This window comes from Rhododendron vialii, chromosome 7a (genome assembly GCF_030253575.1).
Source record: "Rhododendron vialii isolate Sample 1 chromosome 7a, ASM3025357v1".
Classification (NCBI taxonomy): domain Eukaryota; kingdom Viridiplantae; phylum Streptophyta; class Magnoliopsida; order Ericales; family Ericaceae; genus Rhododendron; species Rhododendron vialii.
Window position 1 is genome coordinate 21,113,145 of NC_080563.1, and position 21,982 is coordinate 21,135,126.

Here is a 21,982-nt window from a genome sequence, read left to right on the forward strand (position 1 = left end):
TCTCTCTCCAAAAAAAGAAGAATAAAGAAATATAACTTCACTAACTCTACCTCCCTAGAAGAACTCTACCAAAACCGGATCCCCTATATCTAAATGACATGTTTTCTACGTACTTTTCCTTATTTTGTTGACATTACCCAGCTAATTTTCTGAATTTCTCTCGAACTAACCATTTTTTCTACCATAGTTAATTAAGTAATCCAACTTTTTTCTTATTGGCCATTGCAGTTCTTGAATGTCCTTCCCCATTAATCTGCCCAAGAGTATAGGGGAGGGCGGACATTGTGTTCCATTTCCTATCTATAAAAATAACTCGGTGCCCTTGGGATACCACCATGTGTTTTGCCTCAGACTCCTTGTCCACCACACATTAATGTGTGCGGCCTATAATTAAGTGTATATGTGCTACATTATGTGTTGCGTGCCCTTGGCCTGAAGCACCGAGCCGAATAATCTCTCGCTATCTACACTCATGCTGGGGATTCCTGCACTCTTGTTTCCAAATTTAGTGCAAGTAAAACCGAAGATGTGATAATGAAACAAGAACGAAGAGGGTTTTCCATGGGTTATAGACATTATTCATATACAACTTGATCAACATTAGACTTCTCTACATGATACACAATAATAAGAGTACAGTCATTTGAAACATCTCTGCTGAATGACACAATCAACTTTAGACTTCTCTACATGATACACAATAATAAGAGTACAGTCATTTGAAACATCTCTGCTGAATAACTGTGTCATGAGCACCACTGATGCCTCCGTATTCTTTGTGGCGATTAACCTTATTCCTTCTTCTAGCTGAAATAAGAACTGAATAGAAGAACATATGATCATTAGTAATGAAAACAAAACTACAATCAACGAGTGGAAGACATGGAAAATTGGAATCAGGAGGAAGATGGAATTGCTAACAACAAACATCATCAATCCTTTTTATTCTGTAAATGCAAGGATAGCAAAAGTTCTGTCTTCCATGTGTCCTCTAGATTCGAAAATGAAAATTGAAACGTAGACGGATGACCTCCCAACACAACAATCAACGAGAGGAACGTATCCTTGTGTGAACCAGAACCTTTACCTCTCATGCAACTCCTGGACCCCAGGTATAAATTTGGTGTTTTGTTGTGCTTTGGTCAAGTAGCAAGTGACAGGAATACGTATCTAATACAGAACTTTTATTTATTTTTTTGATCCGAAATACAGAACTTCTTTCACGTTAACATTCAGTAACTCTATTGGTCAAAATAACTATTTTAACCTTACATCAATTAACTTCACGGAAAGGTAGGAATATTTTTCCATACCCTCGGTATTTTAGTCAGTTCAGAACTCTTGATGAGATGAGTTTCTTTGATTTACCTTTCAAGTTTCAACAAAGGTTAAATTATGGATTGAGAAACTAACAGTGTCGCTGAATCAACATCAAGCTTAACAAGTCATCAAAGCTATTTAACAATTTAACTTGTTCGTTTTGGGTCTCAAAACCCAACCCCTCCCTTTGCGCACAGTCTCCAATAAATTCTCTTTCTATCTCTCTCCACTCATTACCCCCAAACCCACCCCCCAAAAAAAAAAAAACATGCATGATAATCATGCACCCAATCATAAGCCAAGCAAATAAGATAGAATCATTATTTGTTGCAAGCAGGAATTACCGTATCTGTTAGCTGTTGAACAGCATTATACTGTGCTCCTCCTCCTCCTCATCTCCTTTGGAAGTTGAAGGATTTGATTGCATAAGCAAAAGTCACAGAAAAGAGCAAACAGAAACCAACCACTACAATCGCAGTGATTCCTAAAAAATCATGTCGGTACCCAAACTGGTCCTCAAGTAGCTTCTTTATTGGCACTGACTGAATTCCATCAGAGAGCTTGACCGATTCTTCCACGTCTCCATATTGGGATGTCAAAAGGCCATACAAACTCCAGGCTATTGGATTTGCCCAATAATACCATCTCCACCAAATAGGGATCCTCTGGAGAGTGGAAAATAGATTCATTTTCAAACAAAAACAGAGAAAGTTCAGAAACAAGTTTGTTTTCTGTTTTTGTTTCCAAAACGAAAGCAAACTGGAGAGGAAAACACCTTTGCTAGCTTTTTCTCCTTTCCAGAAAAATGGTAGAAAATATCAAAACTTCAAAATTTTTACAGACACAAACAAAAATGTGTTTTATTGTATCGAACACATTTTTGTTTATTTCTTCCTCCACCACCACCTTCGGGCTCCGGCCTCAACTTCCCCCCTCGCCCTTCCGGACCTTATCAAATACTCCCTCCGTCCCAAATTCTTTGTCCGTTTGGCAAAACGGAGTGTTAAAAATAATACAATTTTTGTAAGAAAAAATCAAAAGTTTTTTAACAACTTACTAGATATCAATGAGTATTTTTAATTTGAAAAAAAAGTTTGAATTTTTTCTTGAAAAAAATGAATTATTTTTAAACACTCCGTTTTGCGGACCGGACAAAGAATTTGAGATGGAGGGAGTATATATGTTTCTAGCAAACAAGTGATTTTTATTTCTTCTTTAAGAGAAATAAACCACAACATTTTCCCTCTTCCTGTAAACAGAAAGCTGATAATGTTACCAAACACAGCCTAAATTGTTTGATCTCAAATGCTATCATGTGGAGGGATGATCTGAAATTCAGTCTCGTATGTGGCTATTTTTCCAGTTAACGACAACAACATAGCCCTTGCTTCAAGAATAGCACCAATAAAAATGTTACTCCCTCTCTCCCATACACTTGGTCCTGTTTTCCATAGTTGTGCTTGCCCTTTAATAGGATCAATGAAAAGCAAACTTATGTGAAAATACAATCAAGAATTTTCCACCCGTCAAATGATCTCAACTTGTTCTTGTAGCAAAATTGTCAAAATTATTGACCAAGGAATGTAATAGAGATGGAAAATTTTTAAGATGTCCAAGAGTAGAGAAAAAGGACCCAACTATGGGATGGAGGTCTTAAGATTCGAGGATGTACGTTACCAGTATAGTAGTCTGATAAAAGGTAAATTTATCACCATATGCATTACCATGTGAGGAATCATGAATCCACTGAAGAGGTTCCATATCATATAAAATGGAGCAGCAAGGATTGCAGCGATGTTATGGTTAGGTGTGACGGCAATTGTCATCATTCCGAAGAATGTGAAGTACAGCAAGGTGAAATACATGAAGTAGCAGTAGTACATAAACTTCAGCAGGGTCCACTCAAAAGAGGCCATGAAGTAGAAGATAGCGCTGTAAATAACTGACTGTACTAAGACGTAAGGGAACTCAATGATAACCTGCCCAAAAGAGTTATACCAACGGTTGAGTACTTTCCCTTTGAAAACCATTATGACTTTCCAAACAAAGAGAAAAAAACAAAAATATAAGGCAACAAGGCGGACCTGTGCAAATGCAAATGGTAGAGCTGAATACATCCCTGCTGCTCTCTCTCGATAAGAAACGAATCTTTCAACGTACACTACGGGTTGCACAGCAGAGGCGTTTGTAATCCCGATAAATAGAACTGCTGCATACATGGATCCCATAGCATTAAAGATATCCTGCTGGTTGTCCCTATGGAAAGAAGTGTGACAAAGAAGTAAGTGCAACTGAACATAATCTGTCTTTTCAGCTGGCATAAAGTTAATGCTCAGGGACCCAAATGTTTGTATCAGATGAGATTGTGATTTGGCTCCACCCAGATCATACATTGTTTAGTTTCTTTCTTTTCTTTCTATACTGCTAGCTGTAATCAACCATGTACGGATCAACAATCTGAACCATGTCAAATTCAAAATTTGACCCTGTGAACTAGATTAGGAATTAGGAAGCGGTGGAGCTTAGAATTTACTTCAGTTGGGCAACTCAAACACAAACTCAATAAAGTTTCGTTTTCTTTTGAAGCATTTCTCCATGGTTACTTGAAGACAATGCACAAATGAAGTGTTACACAGGTTGTACGCTATGAAAAGATGATGTTTTTCTAGAGTTAACGGAAAAATTGGCAGGAAGAAAAGAAAAAAAGAAAATGCTCTCATACTAACAATACATCAAAATTGATATTTTTTGTGAAAGCCTACGAAAGGTTAGGATCTATAAATGTCTAAGCCTAATATGTTAATAGAATAGAATTGTAATCCTATCGGTGATAGGGTAAATTTAGAAATCTTCAGTGGGTGTGGCAGCTGCCCCAGTGGTCGTAAACTCGAAGGGCACCTCGGTTGGAGAAAACTTGTACTATGTCTTCAAGGGTTTTAAGCTCTCTTTATCACTAAAATCTTATAAATAATGACCACTTAAAGCAAGAAAGACAAGAGTTGCATAAATAGGTAAGTATCATCAGAAATGAAAGCACTAAATAAAACGGGGGTATTGATAAAACGGTATATGAAATTTTATGTATGATACCTTTTAGAACCAAATCTCCAGCATATTGTTCCAAACATCAATGATATGATGACCGTGTAGAAGAAGCGTACAGCAGTGTACTGAGGATTCCTCCAATACGACAGGTTTTGCTTCCAAAGACATGCTAGAAACTGGGCAAAAAATGACCGAGAATACTTTGACGGGAAGTGCAAATCCTTTGTTTCCCTATGTGGTTTGCTTAACTGTTCCACAAGGTCTTTATTTTTCCTGAAACAAATATAGCATAAGAAAGAAGCAAAAGCTAGTTGAAATAGTAATTCCTCTACAAAAGTGGAAAATATCATACATACTGAAATAAGCTTGATGTCTGATAAACTTCAGCAAAATCCACGCCAAGTCGAATTTCTTCTGCTGGAGAAGAGACCTCTAGAATCCAAGCCGCAGGGTTATAGCCAGATTTAATCTTTGGGACTCCTTGAATTGCCTATGAAAATGACAACATAAATTGGTTGATAAAGGGTCGTGGATATGATATATGGATGTCATCGAATTTCATAAACATAGATAGGATTAATAAAGAACAGAACCCACCTCAAAATATTGAATAAGCTTACAAGACCTTGTTCCCAATGGACCGGCATAGATTAGCTTCCCTCCACGTTTCATTAGTAGAAGCTGAAACAGCAGAATAACAGATAAGGCGGATCAGGTGTAATAGTGCAATATCCACCTACATAATATAGGTTTGATCACACAGAGGAGCTGAAATGACCACTCTTTTTATAATAGAATGTCCGTGGGCCAACATGAAGAAGCAGCAACATTGTCGAAAATTGATTCAAGGATAATTAACATAATAAGTTCTGGCATTAATACAAAATAGCAATTTATAACATTTCGTAGGCTTGGTACCAGAAGCTTCCTCCAATAATATGAATGAAAAGAACAGCATATGGAGAATCCGAATATGACCACTTGTTTCACTATGCGGTATCCTATATGTAGATGCATACTCATCTTCATCCGAAAGTTGCATCCTTGTCCTTTATTCTTGTTTGTGCAACTCCAAAATGTATAGTCACTCTATTTAGAAATATCTAACAGGAAAATGAGTTAAGGTAATTTACGAAAAAATTGCAGAAGAAAAGGATTTTGATACATAAATCCCTAATTTCATATACAGACATCTAGACATGAACATTTACGGAAGTCAACTTTCACACATCAAGACATTTTTACGTTAAAGCATCTTTTGTTCTGTATACCAACAGAAATTTGTACTTTAGCCTTTTTTTTTTGAATGGCAAAAAAATTTCATTAACCCTTGAAATTGTTACAAAGATCAAAAGGAACTTGTTTCTTAGCCATATCGGTTGGTGTCCACAAATTTAGCTATCTTCAGCAAAAATTTGAATTTAGTCTTTCTAATAACTCAGATTTCTGTTCTTCACAAACATTTCTTGATGAGTACAGCTATTTAAAACCAAATCTAGATACAAATTTGACCAATTTTGTGTCAGATGTGCTTTAAATTAAGAAAAAAACAATGAACATTTTAGAATAGTTCCTACTTGTTTTCATATTCTTTGTCTAAATTTCAGGGGATTCAAACACTATACATCCAGAATGATGGACTGGCTTGGCTTCAATCCAATCAAGGACCAAGTTTCAGTTCATAGGTTTTTAAACAACTCATAGCACTGCCGGACTTTCAAAGTGTCTTCAGAGTTAAAAATAAAATGCTTATCCAACAGAACAAATCATAAATAACTTAGAGAGAAAAACCTCATCAAAGGACTCAAAGATATCAATGCTAGGCTGGTGAATGGTGCAAACAATTGTCCGCCCAGTGTTGACAATATTTCTCACAGTTCTCATGACTATAGCAGCAGATCTGGCATCCAGCCCTGAAGTAGGTTCATCCATGAAGACAATAGAAGGATTGGCAACAAGTTCAATAGCAATGGTCAACCTTTTCCTTTGCTCAGTTGATAACCCATCCACACCTGGTAAACCAACTAAAGCTTTGCTTAGTGGACTGAGCTCGACAAGTTCCATTATTTCATCTACAAATGCCTGAAAAACAATGAGTGATGAAGGATCAATATTTCATTCGGTATGCTGAAAATGTTTTGGAAACATTATGGAAATATTTTTGAAACAATTTGGAAACCTTTCAGAAACATTTTGCAAAACTAGCGGGAGCATGATGAAAATGAAAATCGAAGTTGGAAATGCATGAAAATATCATTGTTGGATATCTTCAATGGGTGTCAAAACCACTCAATGTTTTGTCTGTTTCATACAATTTTGAAATGTTTTGGTGCGCCTCAGTATGCGTTCGTGGACGCATAGGAATTCCAGGATCCCACTAATGTTCTGTCTCAGTCTTCTAGGAAACAGAACAGTTTCGGAAGGAATCGAAATTTCGTTCCTTGTAAGTAACAGTCAACTTATTTACCATAGTGCGGAAAGCTAAAAAGATCGAGTAGCTAGTAGCTAGTAATTCAATGGAAAAGAAACGAAATTTTGTTGCTTGTATGTAATAGGGAAAAAAGCTAAAAAATATCTACTGTAGTATTTTGTATCAGCAAATACCTTTTGTGTTGCCAAAGTCACATGTGAAGATAACCGCAGCCAAGAAGAAAACATAAGTGACTCGTGAATTGTCAAACAGGGCGAATGGATATCATTCTGCTCGCAATAGCCAGATATCCTTGCAAATGTTTCTTGCTTTTTAGGGTACCCGGAAATGTAAATGCTCCCTTCAATAATTCCGCCAGTTTTTCTACCAGCTAAAACATCCATTAGAGTAGTTTTACCAGCACCGCTGATACCAACCAAAGCAGTGAGCACACCAGGCTGAAATGCTCCACTAACATTGACAAGTAACTGCAGCCTGTCTACTACCACACCCTGCTTTTTCATTTCCTGCACCAATACAAATTCTTAGTTGCTATAAGTCGCCTACTTGGGGGACGATTCTGCTCCGATTTTGATTCCTCCTTTTAAAGCAAAAATCTTGTTCCTAAAGCCAAGAAAATTTGTTGCAGCCATTCAATGATTGCAATCTACAAACTTGAGTTGACAGAATAAGAGGCTTAAATAAAAATATTAAATTCTATCTAGTGTAGTACATTACTACAACATCTTTACATATAGAAAACAAAGCAGCATCAATGTCCACCATATATTCATTTATGAACATATGCATTTCAACTACTTACTTGAAAATATCCTACAGTATTCTAAATTATTTTCCAGTAATACATTAATGGCTCCTCTAGGAACTCCCAACCTTGGAATCTTTTATCTTTCCTCACTCCCCCACCCTCGTTCCGCTTCTGCTGGGAGCTAATTATATATTTCTGTTGAAATCAAGATTTGCCATTCAAGAATATACAAGAGAAGAAAGCTGGCATACCACGGGGACATCGACATAATAACTAAGATTGCTGAACGCCATTGAAAGAGGTTGAAAAGGAAGAACCATGCCTCTCTGGTTTTTAACATCTCTTCCTGCAAAAAGAGAAGGAAAACTATCAAAACATCTAAGTTAACACCAAAACATCAGCACACAAGCCAAAAAAAGATCAAAAGGAGCTTCACACAAACCAGTATATGAGTGTGAATGTTGCAAAAACTCTCCCAGCTCAATAATGGCACATTCACTCTCCCCTCCCTTTGCTTTGTGTCCGGGCTTTTTCTTAGAAACAACAGCTTGATGACTTGCAAGGGCTGTATGAAAGAAAGAATGACTTAGTTTGTTTCCTTACAATTATCACTAAGCTCCCGTGACTGTAGAGTATATTAACTAGGTATTCAAAACTAAGTAACCAATGTTTTGGAATGGTTCCACAGCCTAAAGTAGCAAAAGCTTTGGAATGACAATTTCTGTACATGGCATGAAATGGGGCCTATGAAATGCTACAATCTGAAAGCGACATAAGACAATAAGGACTAGAAGAGGAGTAGGAACTGGTGGAAAAAAAAAAAAAGAAGAAGAAAAATGGTCCCATGCTTTTTTAAGTAAATAGCCACCAGCATTGCAACATCTTCTTAAGAAGGCTGTTCCCCGGTGCTGAACCATAATTCTGAAATGAATGTTCCATGTATGAAACAATCTGTAAAGAAATATTTTTGGAGAGAGCGCTTACGGTTCAGGTAAGTCAAAGCAAGTGTGAAGAGGATGTTGAATAAAATTGTATAACCAAGCAAAGCACCCACACCAATCCAAAACCAATAGCCCTCAGGAAATAAGCTGCGGACCTTTAGTAACATCTCACCCAAAGACAAAGTTGTGTAGTTTCCAGCCCTCTGCATATCGTAAAAGTCAAAACTAAGACTTTAAAGAAGAAGAAAGGAAGAACTCTTTATTGAGTTGCAATTTTCACATGACAAAATCACCAGGCGTGTCCAAGACTTTCAACTACAGGCACTAATTTATGCAAGGCTGTGTCAAATTATGCCGAAATAACCCTACCAGGTAAGTTACTGATCATCAAGACATATATGCCCCTGATACAGAGTGGAAGAATAGTGTAGTACCATAGAAGAATCAGCATTTTTTTGTTTCTGCAATTGGCTTACTAGGGTCTACTAAGGGACAATAATACTAATCTATAGAACTCTGCACCAGAACTCTCCCCTAAATTGCAGGAATTCTTGTGAGTCCAAACACTGTAGATGGAGTAAGATTGAGTGCAATCTGTTTCAATGACAATCCTGGACCTTATAGAAATAGATAGAATACATTACCTTGTCCCATGAATGCCCAAGAAATTCATTTATAGAAGCTGCATTTTGAGCATACATCAAAGGAGAAAACCAGTAACCCCAGATCCACCAAGATGGAATGCTATCTGCCAGAGAAATAAATAAAAGTTACGTGCACAAATGAAGTGAGGTTGAATCAATACTGGAGAATTTCCAAGGCTAACCACTTGAGAGAATAATGAAATAAGCAACCTCTCGAGAGTATAAATCCTCCTAGAGCCATGACAACCAACAATGCAAATGATCCAAAGGTGTTGGCGACTATCATGTTACGGCCAAGGGAAGCCATCACACGGAAAAGCCCTATTGACATCTGGTGCAGAAAGAAGTATACTATAAACTGCTGGAGGCATCTGCAGGTCAATAAATGCAATTAGAACATCTCCGTTGCACTCTCATAAGATAAATTTAACGTACAGGCTAAGTGTGCATCATCGTAGTGGAGGAATCTACCAAGTAAACAGAAACTGGTAAAGAGAAGAAAAAGTTTTAGTTTCTTCACTTTTATTGAATTCTTATATCTTCCTTTACCCTTCTTTCCCCATAAATCCCTCTGCAAATCCATGATTCAAACAGACGGGACTCCAGAAATTTCAGTCAGTGGTGATGATCATAAAATAGCACATCACACTTAAATGATGCCTATCATCGATTTCCAGTAACCCAAAAAACTATAGATAAAACCCTCAAATAGTAAGTAGAAGATGACTTTGATATAGGGACACTATTATATCACTAAAAAGACATGCAAATACATAAATTTTAATAAGGTCTCCCTCGCCAAGTTCTTATACTTTTGGAAATTTTGTATAATAGAATCAACCATGCTTTGATCTGTCATCCAATCAACCATGCTTTGATCTGTCATCCAATCAACCCTGCTTTGATCTGTCTCTATCAATTTCAGAACTAAGGGCTACGGGTTCATAAAAATTTGGACCATTGCTGACAAAAAATTCCGAAAAAATTCACTATATCAGCCTGAATATAGTGTGAAGTCGTTCCCGGATCCCAACACAGCCTAAGAGATAATGAACTGCCTTTTAAGGAAAAACTATTACCTAGTTATTTGAGGATCAAACCCGACTGTGTAGTATGTGGCTGCAACCCATATAAAAGACTCCACAAGTGAAGTTGGAATACTCAAAACCCAAGAAGGAAGGGTATAAACCCAGCAAGGATAGAAACGCAAATCCCTGTGCTTGTAGATAACAGGAAGCTTCGCTATCAACATTGGGACTTCCATAAATCCATTGAAAAGTATCATAACCATTGCAAAGTAAAGTGCACCCAGGTAGAGTCCTCCATCAACCAATGAATTATGATGCATCGTTGTTCGAAAAAATACAGTCATCATGATCACAATACTGAACAGAAGCTGCAAAATACAGTAGACTGCTCCTGAATCAGCGTTCATTACTTATTTCAATCAATTTGGTTAAAACCAATTTTAACCAAGTGATGTATTCCATGCATGTTTAAGAAAATTGTTTTGTAACAAGAAATCATCACTTGAGGCACCCTCTTAGGCTGTGTTCAGATCATGGATTTCTGGAAATATTTTTCAAGGGAAAGGGAATGAGGAGGAGTCAATAAAATAATTCTAGCTTCTGCATGCCATTATCTTCCTATCTCTTCCTTGACTTTTTGTTTTCCCTCCACAAAATCCTTGATCCAAATACAGCCTTAGGGTTGCATATATTAAATCACCACAGTCATCCCAACAACTTAAGCCGCTAAAATTACCGCAATCAAGCTATCTAATGGACTCCTTCGCATGCAAAATATGTATTATTATTTTTCCTTAGAGATGCAAATAGTGAAAGAAGCACAATGCAAATGGAGAACGAAATGTAGACAGAGATAGTTGATCGGTGACCTCCCAGAAAGCCAAACCTCTGATTTCATGATATTACCAATTAGCCCAAAAGCTTTAATTTGTTAGAAATTAAGTCCAACAATGTTACCTGTATGAATTTAAAGATATAGACAAATGAATTCCGTTTCATAAGCAGCATCTGCCATGAAAAGCTGATTTTGAGCAGCTCTGTCCTCTTCACACCATAGGTCGAAGTTGATAGGGCCGCTGGATGGTTATAACGTCTATCAAAGGGAACAGCCAAATCTTGTGACAAAGCATTGCCAACCCAAAACGATTTAAAAGCATCAGCGAACTTTGCCACAGGTACATACTGGTAATAGATATCAGGGAACCAATATTGTTCTTGATCTTTCTCTGATAAAACCTGCCCAAAAAATAAAAGATGGAAAAAAACTTCCACATTATAGATTGAGAAAAAACAAGCTCAAGTGTAAAATTCCACACACATACTTCTTGCAAGAAATCAGCCACATTTTTCCTATCTGGACACTGGAACCCCATATATGCAAAGAATTCAAGAGCCGCCTCACGTGGTCCCTGATATACAATCTGTCCCTCACTCAGAAGAATGATATCATCAAACAACTCGAATGTCTCAGGATCTGGCTGTAGAAGGGAGATGATAGTGGTCCCATCTAGAGCATGAGTTGCATATCTAAGATATTTGATTATTTCGCGGGTAGTTGAACTATCAAGTCCAGTTGATATCTCATCCATGAGGAGCACTCTAGATGCACCAACTAGCAATTCACCTGGCAAAGAACACAATTTGCACTTGTTGGAATTTAGACGGAATACCCATGATTGTGACTTGAGAAGTATCAACCAAAGCAAGAGAAAGTGGTTACCGGTTGTAAGCCGCTTCTTTTGGCCCCCAGAGATTCCCTTAATCATTTCATCCCCCACCAATGTGTCCGCACAAATGTCTAATCCTAAAATCTTTGTAAAAATAGTTCAGGAGAGTTTGAAAATAAATTTAATATGCACATTGCAACTAGGTTTAATTCCCAACATTGCACAAGCTAATAATTTTTTTTTGAAAGGGAAAAAAAATATTCTATTACATTTTTATGAAGAGATTTATGACTGGAAAACAAAATAAATTGTACTTAAAATTAACATGAAGAGCTTTTTCTGTAGTCGGAATAACGAGAGGTCCAAGTACTCTCCAGTTGTTTTGGTCTTCTGGGGTATGACAAGGACTTGGAAGTTCAAATAGAAGATACAAAGATTTAAGGAAATACTCCCAATGCGAGTTTAATGGCTTTCAAGGTAGAATTATGCAGTAATATGCACGTTATTTTCTGCAACTGATGGACAATTCCTAAGAATCCAAACAATACCTTCATAATGTACTCCACAACCAGACTTGTCTTTTGCTCTCCAAGGGATAAAGCCTAAAGAGGGAAAACAATCATTTTCTTATCACAATGAAGACCAACTCTTTAAACACGCCTAAAGTGCACAACCGCATAACAGAAAGGACCACACCTTAATAAATATATCAAGATCTTCATCAGGTATCGTCCTGTTTTCCTTCTCTCTTTTCAAAAGCTCCAAAAGCATATCTGTGACGGTATTTTCATGTTTCACATTTAACATTGCAATAACTGGTTGCAATATTAGCAACAAGTAAAACAAAAGGCACAGTTAAGAGAGCACGTTCTACAATAAGATCTTCCATTACGTACTGTGCTTAAACCCAACACCTTGACAACGTCCTGAGAAATCAAGAGTTTCTCTTACTGTCATCTCTGCCATATGCCAGTCCTGCTGGCTAACATAAGCAGACGTTCTCTGGGGAACAAACTCCTTTAGATCATGTCCATTGTATGTTATGTTCCCTGCCATCTTAAAATAACCTCAATTTGATAAGCAACATATAAAAGAAATAATTTAAGACGACTACGTTAACATGATTTTTTGCCAATTTACGCAAATATAGGTCTGAACCTTCTACCCTATCCAAAATTTTAAGAGATAATGGTGGAGATTGAAAGGTACAAATATCACTCATCAGATCATACTGGTTCGAACTTCTAATGTTGAGAAGACATTTCCACTTACGAATTGGTGAAGAATATGAAGGAACCTAATGGACAATTGCTGGATGAGAGATAACATGGTAGGATACACAAGGATAGACATTTAACTGAATTGATCGAGAAATTATTATGCAAATCTTTCAAAAAAATCGTTGCCGTCTATCGTTCTCCTTTTCAGTGCTATCTTGTCATTTTCTGTTATAAATAAAAATGTTGTGGTTGTGAATAATAGTTTCCCCCACTGATGCGAATTTCCGACTCCGGCAATGACCCCATTTAGCTTTATTCTTTTTGTATGTCATCCTAATCATAAAACTTCAACAACATCCCAATCAATCTATCAGCGCTTTATTTGTACGGGATTTTTTTTTTATATTTGTACATGTGAATGTGTCTGTTCACACTTCATACGATACAAAGTCCATTATTAAGATCTATTCCCCTTATGCACCTAACAAACTTAGCTCATTGCACTAAAAACTAGAAAGCTCCAAAGACAGCCTTCTTGTCAAGAGTCTAGAGTATAGAAGCCTGACGCTCAAATTCAGGAATCATACAATCTATGCTCAATACCTGCAAACCAGGTCCAGGACGTCCGGCAAGGGCCAAAAGCAATGTTGTCTTACCAGAGCTTGGAGGTCCCAAAAGTAACGTCAATCTACAAAACAAGCATGCACATTCGAAATAGTCTGTTCACATCTCAATTCAATTGCCCCCATAAAAGAAGCTGAAACTTGAAACTCTACCTGGATGGCCTAATAATACCGTTGATGTTGTTTAAAATTGACAACTTCTTTCTTCTACCTGGAAAAATCCTTAATCGCCCCAAGAAAGCCTTTTCAAATTTTGTCAGAAAATGACACACCGTTAGAAAATCATAACTTATCATGAGGCCATAGCTGCAAAACAATGAAGCACGTAGAAGATGTTACCTCAGTCATGTTAAAAATGAAGTTGGGTATAGTTGGCAATGCCCTGCTTCCAACATGGATGAAAGCATCCACTCTCAGGTCCTGAAATCGAACCTCAACTTTTGGGAATTCCAAATCAACTCTACAGAAGTACATAGAGAGAAAAACAAGTCATTGCAGAAGCTCTAGCGCAAAAGCTAATAAAAATAAAGAGAAAAAAGAAACAAATGGCATTAAACTAGGTATTAAATGTGGTTTTCAATTCCTGACCCATAATGCTTGCAACGCAAATATAGCTAACAAACCAAAGAAATAATTGCAATGAACAGTAAAAGAAAGCATCCTGCACAAGCTACGTACGGAACACAAAAGATGCTATGCAGGATCTTGGTATACATTGTTTGGTCCATTCCTAACCTCTCAAGTTTAATATAAGAAATACTTGTCTAAAACACAGCATTTCTAAGGCAACTAATAAGCACCAGGGGCGGACACATTGGGGTGCCCGGGCCCTTGCACAACTCCAAATATTCGCGCTAGTCATACTAGTTTTTCAGGTTAATTTGCAAAATTATATGGGATTGGCCCCTTTAAGTCCCTTGAATGCATAAAAATTCTTATAATTTTCCATATATGTGTTGAAAAAAACCTCCCTAACATTTCAAGTTATCAACCATTTTTGGTCGCACGTGCAAAATTAAAAGACTATTCCATATATACAAACACTTGTGGTCTAGTTGTCAAACCTAGCAACTGATTACAAACACATACTAGAATATAAGTGTTGTTATATTGTAGAAATACATGCAATGTTCTAAAAGTTGCTAGGCGCTAGTCAGGGGATCGGCCACCTTCGAGCGATTAATCGGTGCATATTAATTAGTAATCGGCAATTAATCGTTAGTTAGACCTAATCGGATAAGCCCCGCCACCGATTAATTCCTTGTTTTAGAACACTGAATACATGTCCAAATCCCACGTCCTCCCTACCTGACACATATGTAGATAAACACGAACTCTTGTTACATAAATCATCAAAATCCCTTGACCAACCCCATCTCTCGAAGCCATCATAATTTCCTATCATCTTATGCCAGAAAAAGCAATGGGGTTCCTCATGCCAACTAATAGTAATTGACGTACCTTAGATACACTTCCTCGAGCTCCAGAAAAAGACATTATTATACGAAATGTAATATTAAAAGGGGAGGTCAGTCATCCAAATCAAAAAGTCTGTTCACACAGATATTATACTCACAGATTGTGCACAAATTTTTTTGTAGGGCCCACCACAGGTTCCACACAAACGATCTGAACTGTTCATTGAATGTAAAACAATTTTTCAAGGGTTTCAAAGAAAAATCAGCTTAATACGATACTTATAGATGCTCGATCCAATTAGTTAACTTTTCATTTTTTTGAAATCTCAATGAAAAGTTAGATAATTGGGTTGAGAACTTATATGTATAGGATTGAGCTGATTTTTCACAAGGACTCTTGAAAAAAGAGTTCTACATTTAATGAACGGCTTGGATCATTTTTGGGGCCCGTAGTGAGCCCACAAAAAAATCTATGTGTACATTTTTGTCTGTGTGGATAGACCGGTGGTTATTTCCGTATGCCGGATGGTCTGCTGCTCTGCACAGACTTTGCCAATTGCCACCACCACCACAAATTTTCGACCCCCTAAACCTCCATCCTTCATTGTCCTCCTCTCCCACTACTCCCTGCTGCTACCCAACGGCCATGAGTGACTGCCACTACCCAAACCAAACGACGACTCGACTCGACGAGACGACTACTGTAGTAGTAGTGTACCCTCCAACCTGGCCAGTACCATAGTTCTGAATACCGTTTCGGACAGAGTACCGGTTTTTCTACTGGTATGGTACGTACCGGTACCGGTCACGTACCGGGTACCGTTTCTGATTTACCGCAACTACAATTTATATAATAATTATATATAATTATAATTCAAAAAAATCCCCCATATCATACAATTCATCATAAAATATCTTTAGTTCCACATTGCTTAGTTACAAAACTCTTTTCCACTTTAAATGACTTTGCACACTAGTGAACTTATGAATGAGAACCCAATAAGAGGTCTCGCGCGCTCGGGAAAATGTGCCGTGGCCGAAGACAATTTGGAAAAACTGATTCGGAAACCAATTAACCGGGTGCACGTCACGGGTTATTCGCGCGCAGGGGGTGTGCAAATCCCAGATTTGAGCTTCGCGCACTTAATATGGTTAAGCCCACATTTTGCTAAAAATGAAAACATTTTTTTATTTTTTTCTGGGTTAAGATAACCTAAAGAAAATCTGAAACGTTTTTTTTTTCTTTTTCCTTTTTTTGACCAAAAATAATAACATGACCGAAAAAAAAAAAAAAAAAACGATGCAAAATCTCGGCCGGAATTTCCGGTACGCCGGTACCGGCCGGTATTTTCCGAGATGACCGGTATCGGCCGGTATTGACCGGTATTTGGTCCGGAACGGTATTGGGGAGTTAGGATACCGGTTTCTCTGAAATCCGGTACATACCGACCGGTACGGTACGGGATTAATAACATTGGCCAGTACCCAAGAATTAGTAGTAGTATATTATTAACCGCCCGACTTATTATTTGCCGCCACGGATATAGGAGTAGTCATTTTTTAATGGCACTACCAACCGGGTTTGGTAACATCAAACTGTCTGGAGTCCCCGTAATATCACCACCATCAAATAACCCCTACTGGAAACAAATTGGAGAGAGAGCAGCAGCAGCCAAGAGTTAAGGTAGCTTGGGGTAGGTTCAAGATTGGCATTTCCATTAAAATCAAATATATGCTGATGTCATGAAATATGCGGGTCTCGACTCGAGTCCATGACTCATGAGGTACCGGGGGACAACGCCTGGGATACGGTAGTCGGTAGATTATATACTCTACTCCCTGTATCTTCGACTCTCGTAATGATTTGTTTGGAACGGAGGATGAAAAAGAAAGAGAAATAAAGGGAAAGTTAAAAAATATTTTCTCTCCCATTGCTTGGTTTGGAGAGAAGGAAAAACAGAAAAATCCCTCTAAATTTGTGCAGTAGTATTTATAATTTTTCTTTCATTTTCTCTAGTTTTCTTTTCTATCACTTCCTTTCCTGATGTTCCAATTTTTATTTTATTCTCTATCGCAATCACAGTACCTGACCAAGAATTACTACTTCCATCCCAATTTAATTGTCACTTTTGAGAATTCGTGTCACTTTTCAATTGATTATATATTGTAATTTATAATATTTTAGATGATTTTGAAAAAGTTGTATTATAGAACAAATCGAGATCTATCAAACAAGATCTATATTGGATATAAAATTCATTATCAATTTAAAGATATAACTAGTTTTTTATCCAGTTAGAATAGAACTGTGACAAATAAATTGGGGCTGAAGGAGTATATTTTTAACCCTCGCCCCCAAAAAAGTATGGGGATCCCCAACTAGTCAATGAGGGTCCAAACTAAAATAAAGAAAAGTCTCTCTTTTTTTTACCATTCACACCTCTTTCTTTTCTTTTCTTTTTTTATCTTCGTCTACGTGATTTATAATATTGTCATTGGATGTATAAAAACATGTATTTGAAAAAGACCAACATAGTAAGTTCACGTAGATAATGACAAAAAAGAGAGTGTGGACTATGAAAAAGAGAGTGTGAAAATCATTTCTCTAAATATAAACACGCATGTTTATAGTAATTAAAATGTACATCTATTTTTTCTAAAGTCTAAGAAAATATGAGTGTACAGGTTGTTTAGGGGGCGTTCCTGTTAAACTAAATAGACTAAAACCTATGTTTTCATAAATTTCTAGACAAATCATTCTCCTTACATACATCAATTAAAATACTACCATTTAATAGAAATAACTTGATGTGTTGTCATTAGCATGTAGTTCAATAATATAACGGAAACACACCTTAAAAATAAGTGTCATTAACATTCAGCTCAATAATATAGAGAAAACGCACCTTAAAAAAAAAAACGGGTAGGGACATCTAGAACCGCCTTCAACTCAAGGGTAGATTTAAGTATGGGGAAGGGGGTCAGCTGACCCTACTCTGAAGAACATCCCCAACCCATCTTTAAAACTCCAAAATGGAGAATGGATATGATATATTAGAGGGAGATTTTGTAATTTATTTTCATTTTTTTGCACTTTAGGAAATAATCTAAGAGGGACCCATCATACTTTTCAGAGATTTTGTCTCCAAAATGGGAGTAGGGTCTCTATATTTGGAGAACCAAATGCAATTTGGGGACCCAACTATCGAAAAAGTACGATGGGTTCCTGTGTTTGGTTCGATGGAATTAAAATTGGAATTGAATGATCATTTCAATGTCATACTTATTCCTATGTTTGGTTTACTATTAAATGATGGAATGATCATTTCAAATGAAATTACTATTCACCTTACTAAATGAATCGACATTCCACTAAAACAACAAAGGAATTGTCATTTCATTTCTTTACTACACCAAAATTACAAGTGTCACTCCAAGATTCACTATCCCCACACCAAAATTTACTATTGCCAATCCAAAATTTACTATTGTCACACTATTTCATTACGGATGAGAATGACTATTTATAAGCACAGCCAAACTTGGGAATGAAAATGGATATTCAAATATGATTTCATCCATTCTCATTCCAACTTCAATTCCATTCCATTGTCAATTCTATTCTATCAAACCAAACGTACCCTTATTTATGGGTAGGGTCATTTGTTGAAAGGTGGCAAATTCTTGGTAAATTAAGAATTCAACAAACTCTTAATACATGTTAACATCCTTCTATACAATTCTTTTAATTTTTCTGTATAGACCTTTTGATTCTTCTTCTTCTTTTTTCTATTTTTTTGATCTGACATTTCTAAGATTCTTGATCTAATCTTTTTTGCAAAATCTCATAAAATAGGGAAAATAGTGAAAGCAATATGCGAGTGTCCGTCTACACACAAGATAATTGTGGGTTGCCGAAGCAGTAATCCCACGTGTTCTCGTTCAACATATTACATACATATGTGGCTATGTACGCATGCTTATACTATATGCGGGTTAGAGCATATCTTTTTTCTAAAGGTGTCAAATAGGTCGGGTTGGCACGGACACGATTTTAGATGGGCACGACACGTTTAAATATGGCATGGCACAATACAAGTACGGTTTTAGACGGATACAGCACAACAACACAACATGATTCTAGACGGGCCAATTTGTCATCATTAGATGACGATATTTTCTATTCTTCATATATTAGTACAAGATTGGTCAATTTGTTATTATTACTATTTGTAATAAGTTGCTTCGTTCTGTTTGTTTCCATTTTTTCTCATTTAAAAAAAACAACAACAAAAGATGAATACTTGTACAGGGAAGACAATGAAACATGCACGGTGAAGGGGGTATGGACAGAACACTAGCCTGTCATAGGATTAGGATAGGAGAGAATTAATTTGAGACGGAGACGGAGACGGAGACGGGTTGATCAAAACCCGCCCCATTGCCATGCATGGTCCGTTGTCATCCAATCCAAAGAGATCATATTAATCATGCATAACTCTAAGCCTAAAATACTACTACTACTACTACTACCAGTCTTTTAATCTTTCCTTTCAACTATATATATGCGAGCAATTTGCTATTAATATTAGCAAATAATAATAGCCATTTCGGCATCGATCATGATAGCAGCAAGCCAAGAAAAGGGCCAGACTTTTGAGAAACCGGCCATTAGGGATACTCCTATGTCTATGGAAAAATAAAAATAAAAATGTGGCATCTCTAAGGTTTTCCCCCTCAGTATATATGTATGTACTAGTATTGTTTTTTATCATCATTGTCATCAACCAAACCAAGAAGATTCTATAACCAACAGATGACAAAATGGCAAATACCCACAAAAGGAAATACAAATTAGGCAAACAATTTGATGATCAAACTTACGCATTGAATCTCTTTCTGATTCTATTGAAGAACAACTCTGTATCCTCATTAACAGCGTTGATCAACTTATCCAACACCTGGCCTTTCTCCTGGATTTCTAGATTACCGACATCAACCAGCGATACTTCTCCAGCAACGTTGCGAAAGAAGGACGTTCGAGCTTGAATGTACGTCGGAGAGCGCTGCAGCGCCGCCCACCGGAGCGTCTCCTCGTCGTCCTCGGCTCTGTTTTCCCCTGTTCTTGCAAACATGTTTACAGAGGAGTTCCACATTGTAGAGACTAGAGAGAGAGAGAGAGAGAGAGAGAGAGAGAGAGATGATTAAGAAGGCGGAAAAATTGGGTGGAATTTAAAGACGGGATTTTTTTGGAAATGGAGAATGATTTGGAGGGGCTACTTGTGAGTTGTGTGATGGGTGGGGTGTTGGATGTGTCCATTCAACAACTTTTGAAGGCTCACTGTGGTTGTTGAGCTCTCTCTGTTAATTCTCTTTTCCTCTCTGCTGTACGCATGGATTGGGTGTATTACTAGGTTTACCACAGAAAGACCACAAAAGGGACTATAATTACAAGGTTTACTAGTGGTCACAGACTGGGAATCTAGAAGGGAGAGAAAGAAAGAGAGAGGGGGCAGTTGGAAATTAAAGAAACTTAGGTGAGACTTTTGAAAAGATTGAAGGTATTAAAAGTGGTTAAAACAGTTGGGAAATTATGGTACTCGTATCTTTGTTTACTTTCCTAACTTTTCCATTTTCAAGGACTTAGTCAAAGACCTATTCAACCACTGAAATGTTGTGTACTCCAACAATCAAAGTTCAAGTTCTTTAATAATTTCTCGATACTGATTTTGGGGCTTCACTTTTAACGTAAAATTATTAGTAATTTTATGCATATAGTAGAGTGTCTATGTTTAAAAGTGTAGCGTGAAAAATAATTTCCTTAATTAATTTCTCTGCCCGTTTATGAACATGGGTGCAGTCAAAACTTTTACTGCTTAAGAGCTGACGGACACTTTTAAAATTAAAAATACTTTAATTTGAACGGTTCAAATTATGTACTACACCCGTGAACAATAGGATTCTTGGATCGGTACCACTTATGTGCTTGGAACAATTATAGAATGCTATATTATAAAGGTACGCATACAGAACGGGCACGAAGACAAAAAATACTTCTATAAACATCAAAATATTTACTTGACCATGTTTTTTGTTTCCATAAAGTACTTGACCATTGTTGGAATTATGCTTTAAACTTGTTCATGTTTGAAAACTATCAATAACGAATGTGGAAGTGGGTGGTTCGGGTTACTTCTCGCAAACTTTTACCGGATTGAATTTTTTGGTGGATGGATTACGTACTCCAGATCAAGTACTAGAACAACAACAATCTCCTGCGATGGAGAGATTCTACAAGCTTTGAGCATCATCCTCAATTCCATAGTGCAAAAGTTTCAAATCGCTCTTGAGAGAGAGAGAGAGAGAGAGAGAGAGAGAGTTTTCTAGAACTCTATTATTGATATTCTTGTATCTTAATTTTTACATATCTTTTTGTAAATATCCTACATGAATTATATAAAGAGAGATAGCATCTGGATGCTTTAGAAGTCCTATGATTCTAAGATATTAGGATTTTTTTAAAAGGGATTAGGATATATGTAACGACCCTAAGTTTGGCCATAAATTTTTTGAATAATAATTCATATTGTTATCCTAAATTTTATTTATTTAAATTAATTAGTTTAATAATTATATTGTCATAATAATTTAATTGATTACATGTTAGTATTTAAGAAAATAACTTTAACCCTCTACATATTTGTAAATATATGTATGCATATGTGTACATATATAGATATTGGGGAGACTTAGCCAAAAAACTCTCATATTTATATTTTTTAAGCTTAAGACATGCACCTTTTGCAATCAAACACAAGGACAAATGTGTTGCATGATTACTAAAATACTCCCTTGTTCCTAATTAAGAGTCCCTTATTCTAGTTTGGAATGTTCCAA

General features: G+C 36.8%; 1 protein-coding gene across 5 annotated transcripts; it reads right to left on the reverse strand.

The window, feature by feature from the left end:
• Positions 1-529: 529 nt before the first annotated feature.
• On the reverse strand, positions 530-20,349 carry LOC131334534 (ABC transporter G family member 32-like). Of its 5 annotated transcripts, none has more exons than XR_009202204.1 (26): positions 19,970-20,349; positions 14,007-14,127; positions 13,821-13,909; positions 13,648-13,732; positions 12,721-12,880; positions 12,521-12,597; positions 12,373-12,426; positions 11,878-11,968; positions 11,480-11,781; positions 11,115-11,393; positions 10,209-10,525; positions 9,340-9,500; positions 9,130-9,233; positions 8,529-8,688; positions 7,987-8,109; positions 7,796-7,890; positions 6,970-7,302; positions 6,157-6,447; positions 4,963-5,046; positions 4,722-4,855; positions 4,411-4,638; positions 3,405-3,576; positions 3,045-3,299; positions 1,665-1,985; positions 683-807; positions 530-610 (listed from the first exon to the last, which is right to left on the reverse strand). XR_009202204.1 is itself a non-coding variant. In XM_058369596.1 (25 exons), exons 1-24 carry the CDS (start codon positions 20,239-20,241, stop codon positions 1,713-1,715), a joined length of 4,260 nt encoding a protein of 1,419 aa, XP_058225579.1. In that variant the 5' UTR covers positions 20,242-20,349; the 3' UTR covers positions 530-819; positions 1,665-1,712. The 5 variants fall into 5 exon arrangements, 3 of the variants coding, with proteins under 3 accessions (XP_058225579.1, XP_058225580.1, XP_058225581.1); XR_009202203.1 differs by having other exon boundaries at positions 683-819; XM_058369596.1 differs by having other exon boundaries at positions 530-819.
• Positions 20,350-21,982: the final 1,633 nt, after the last annotated feature.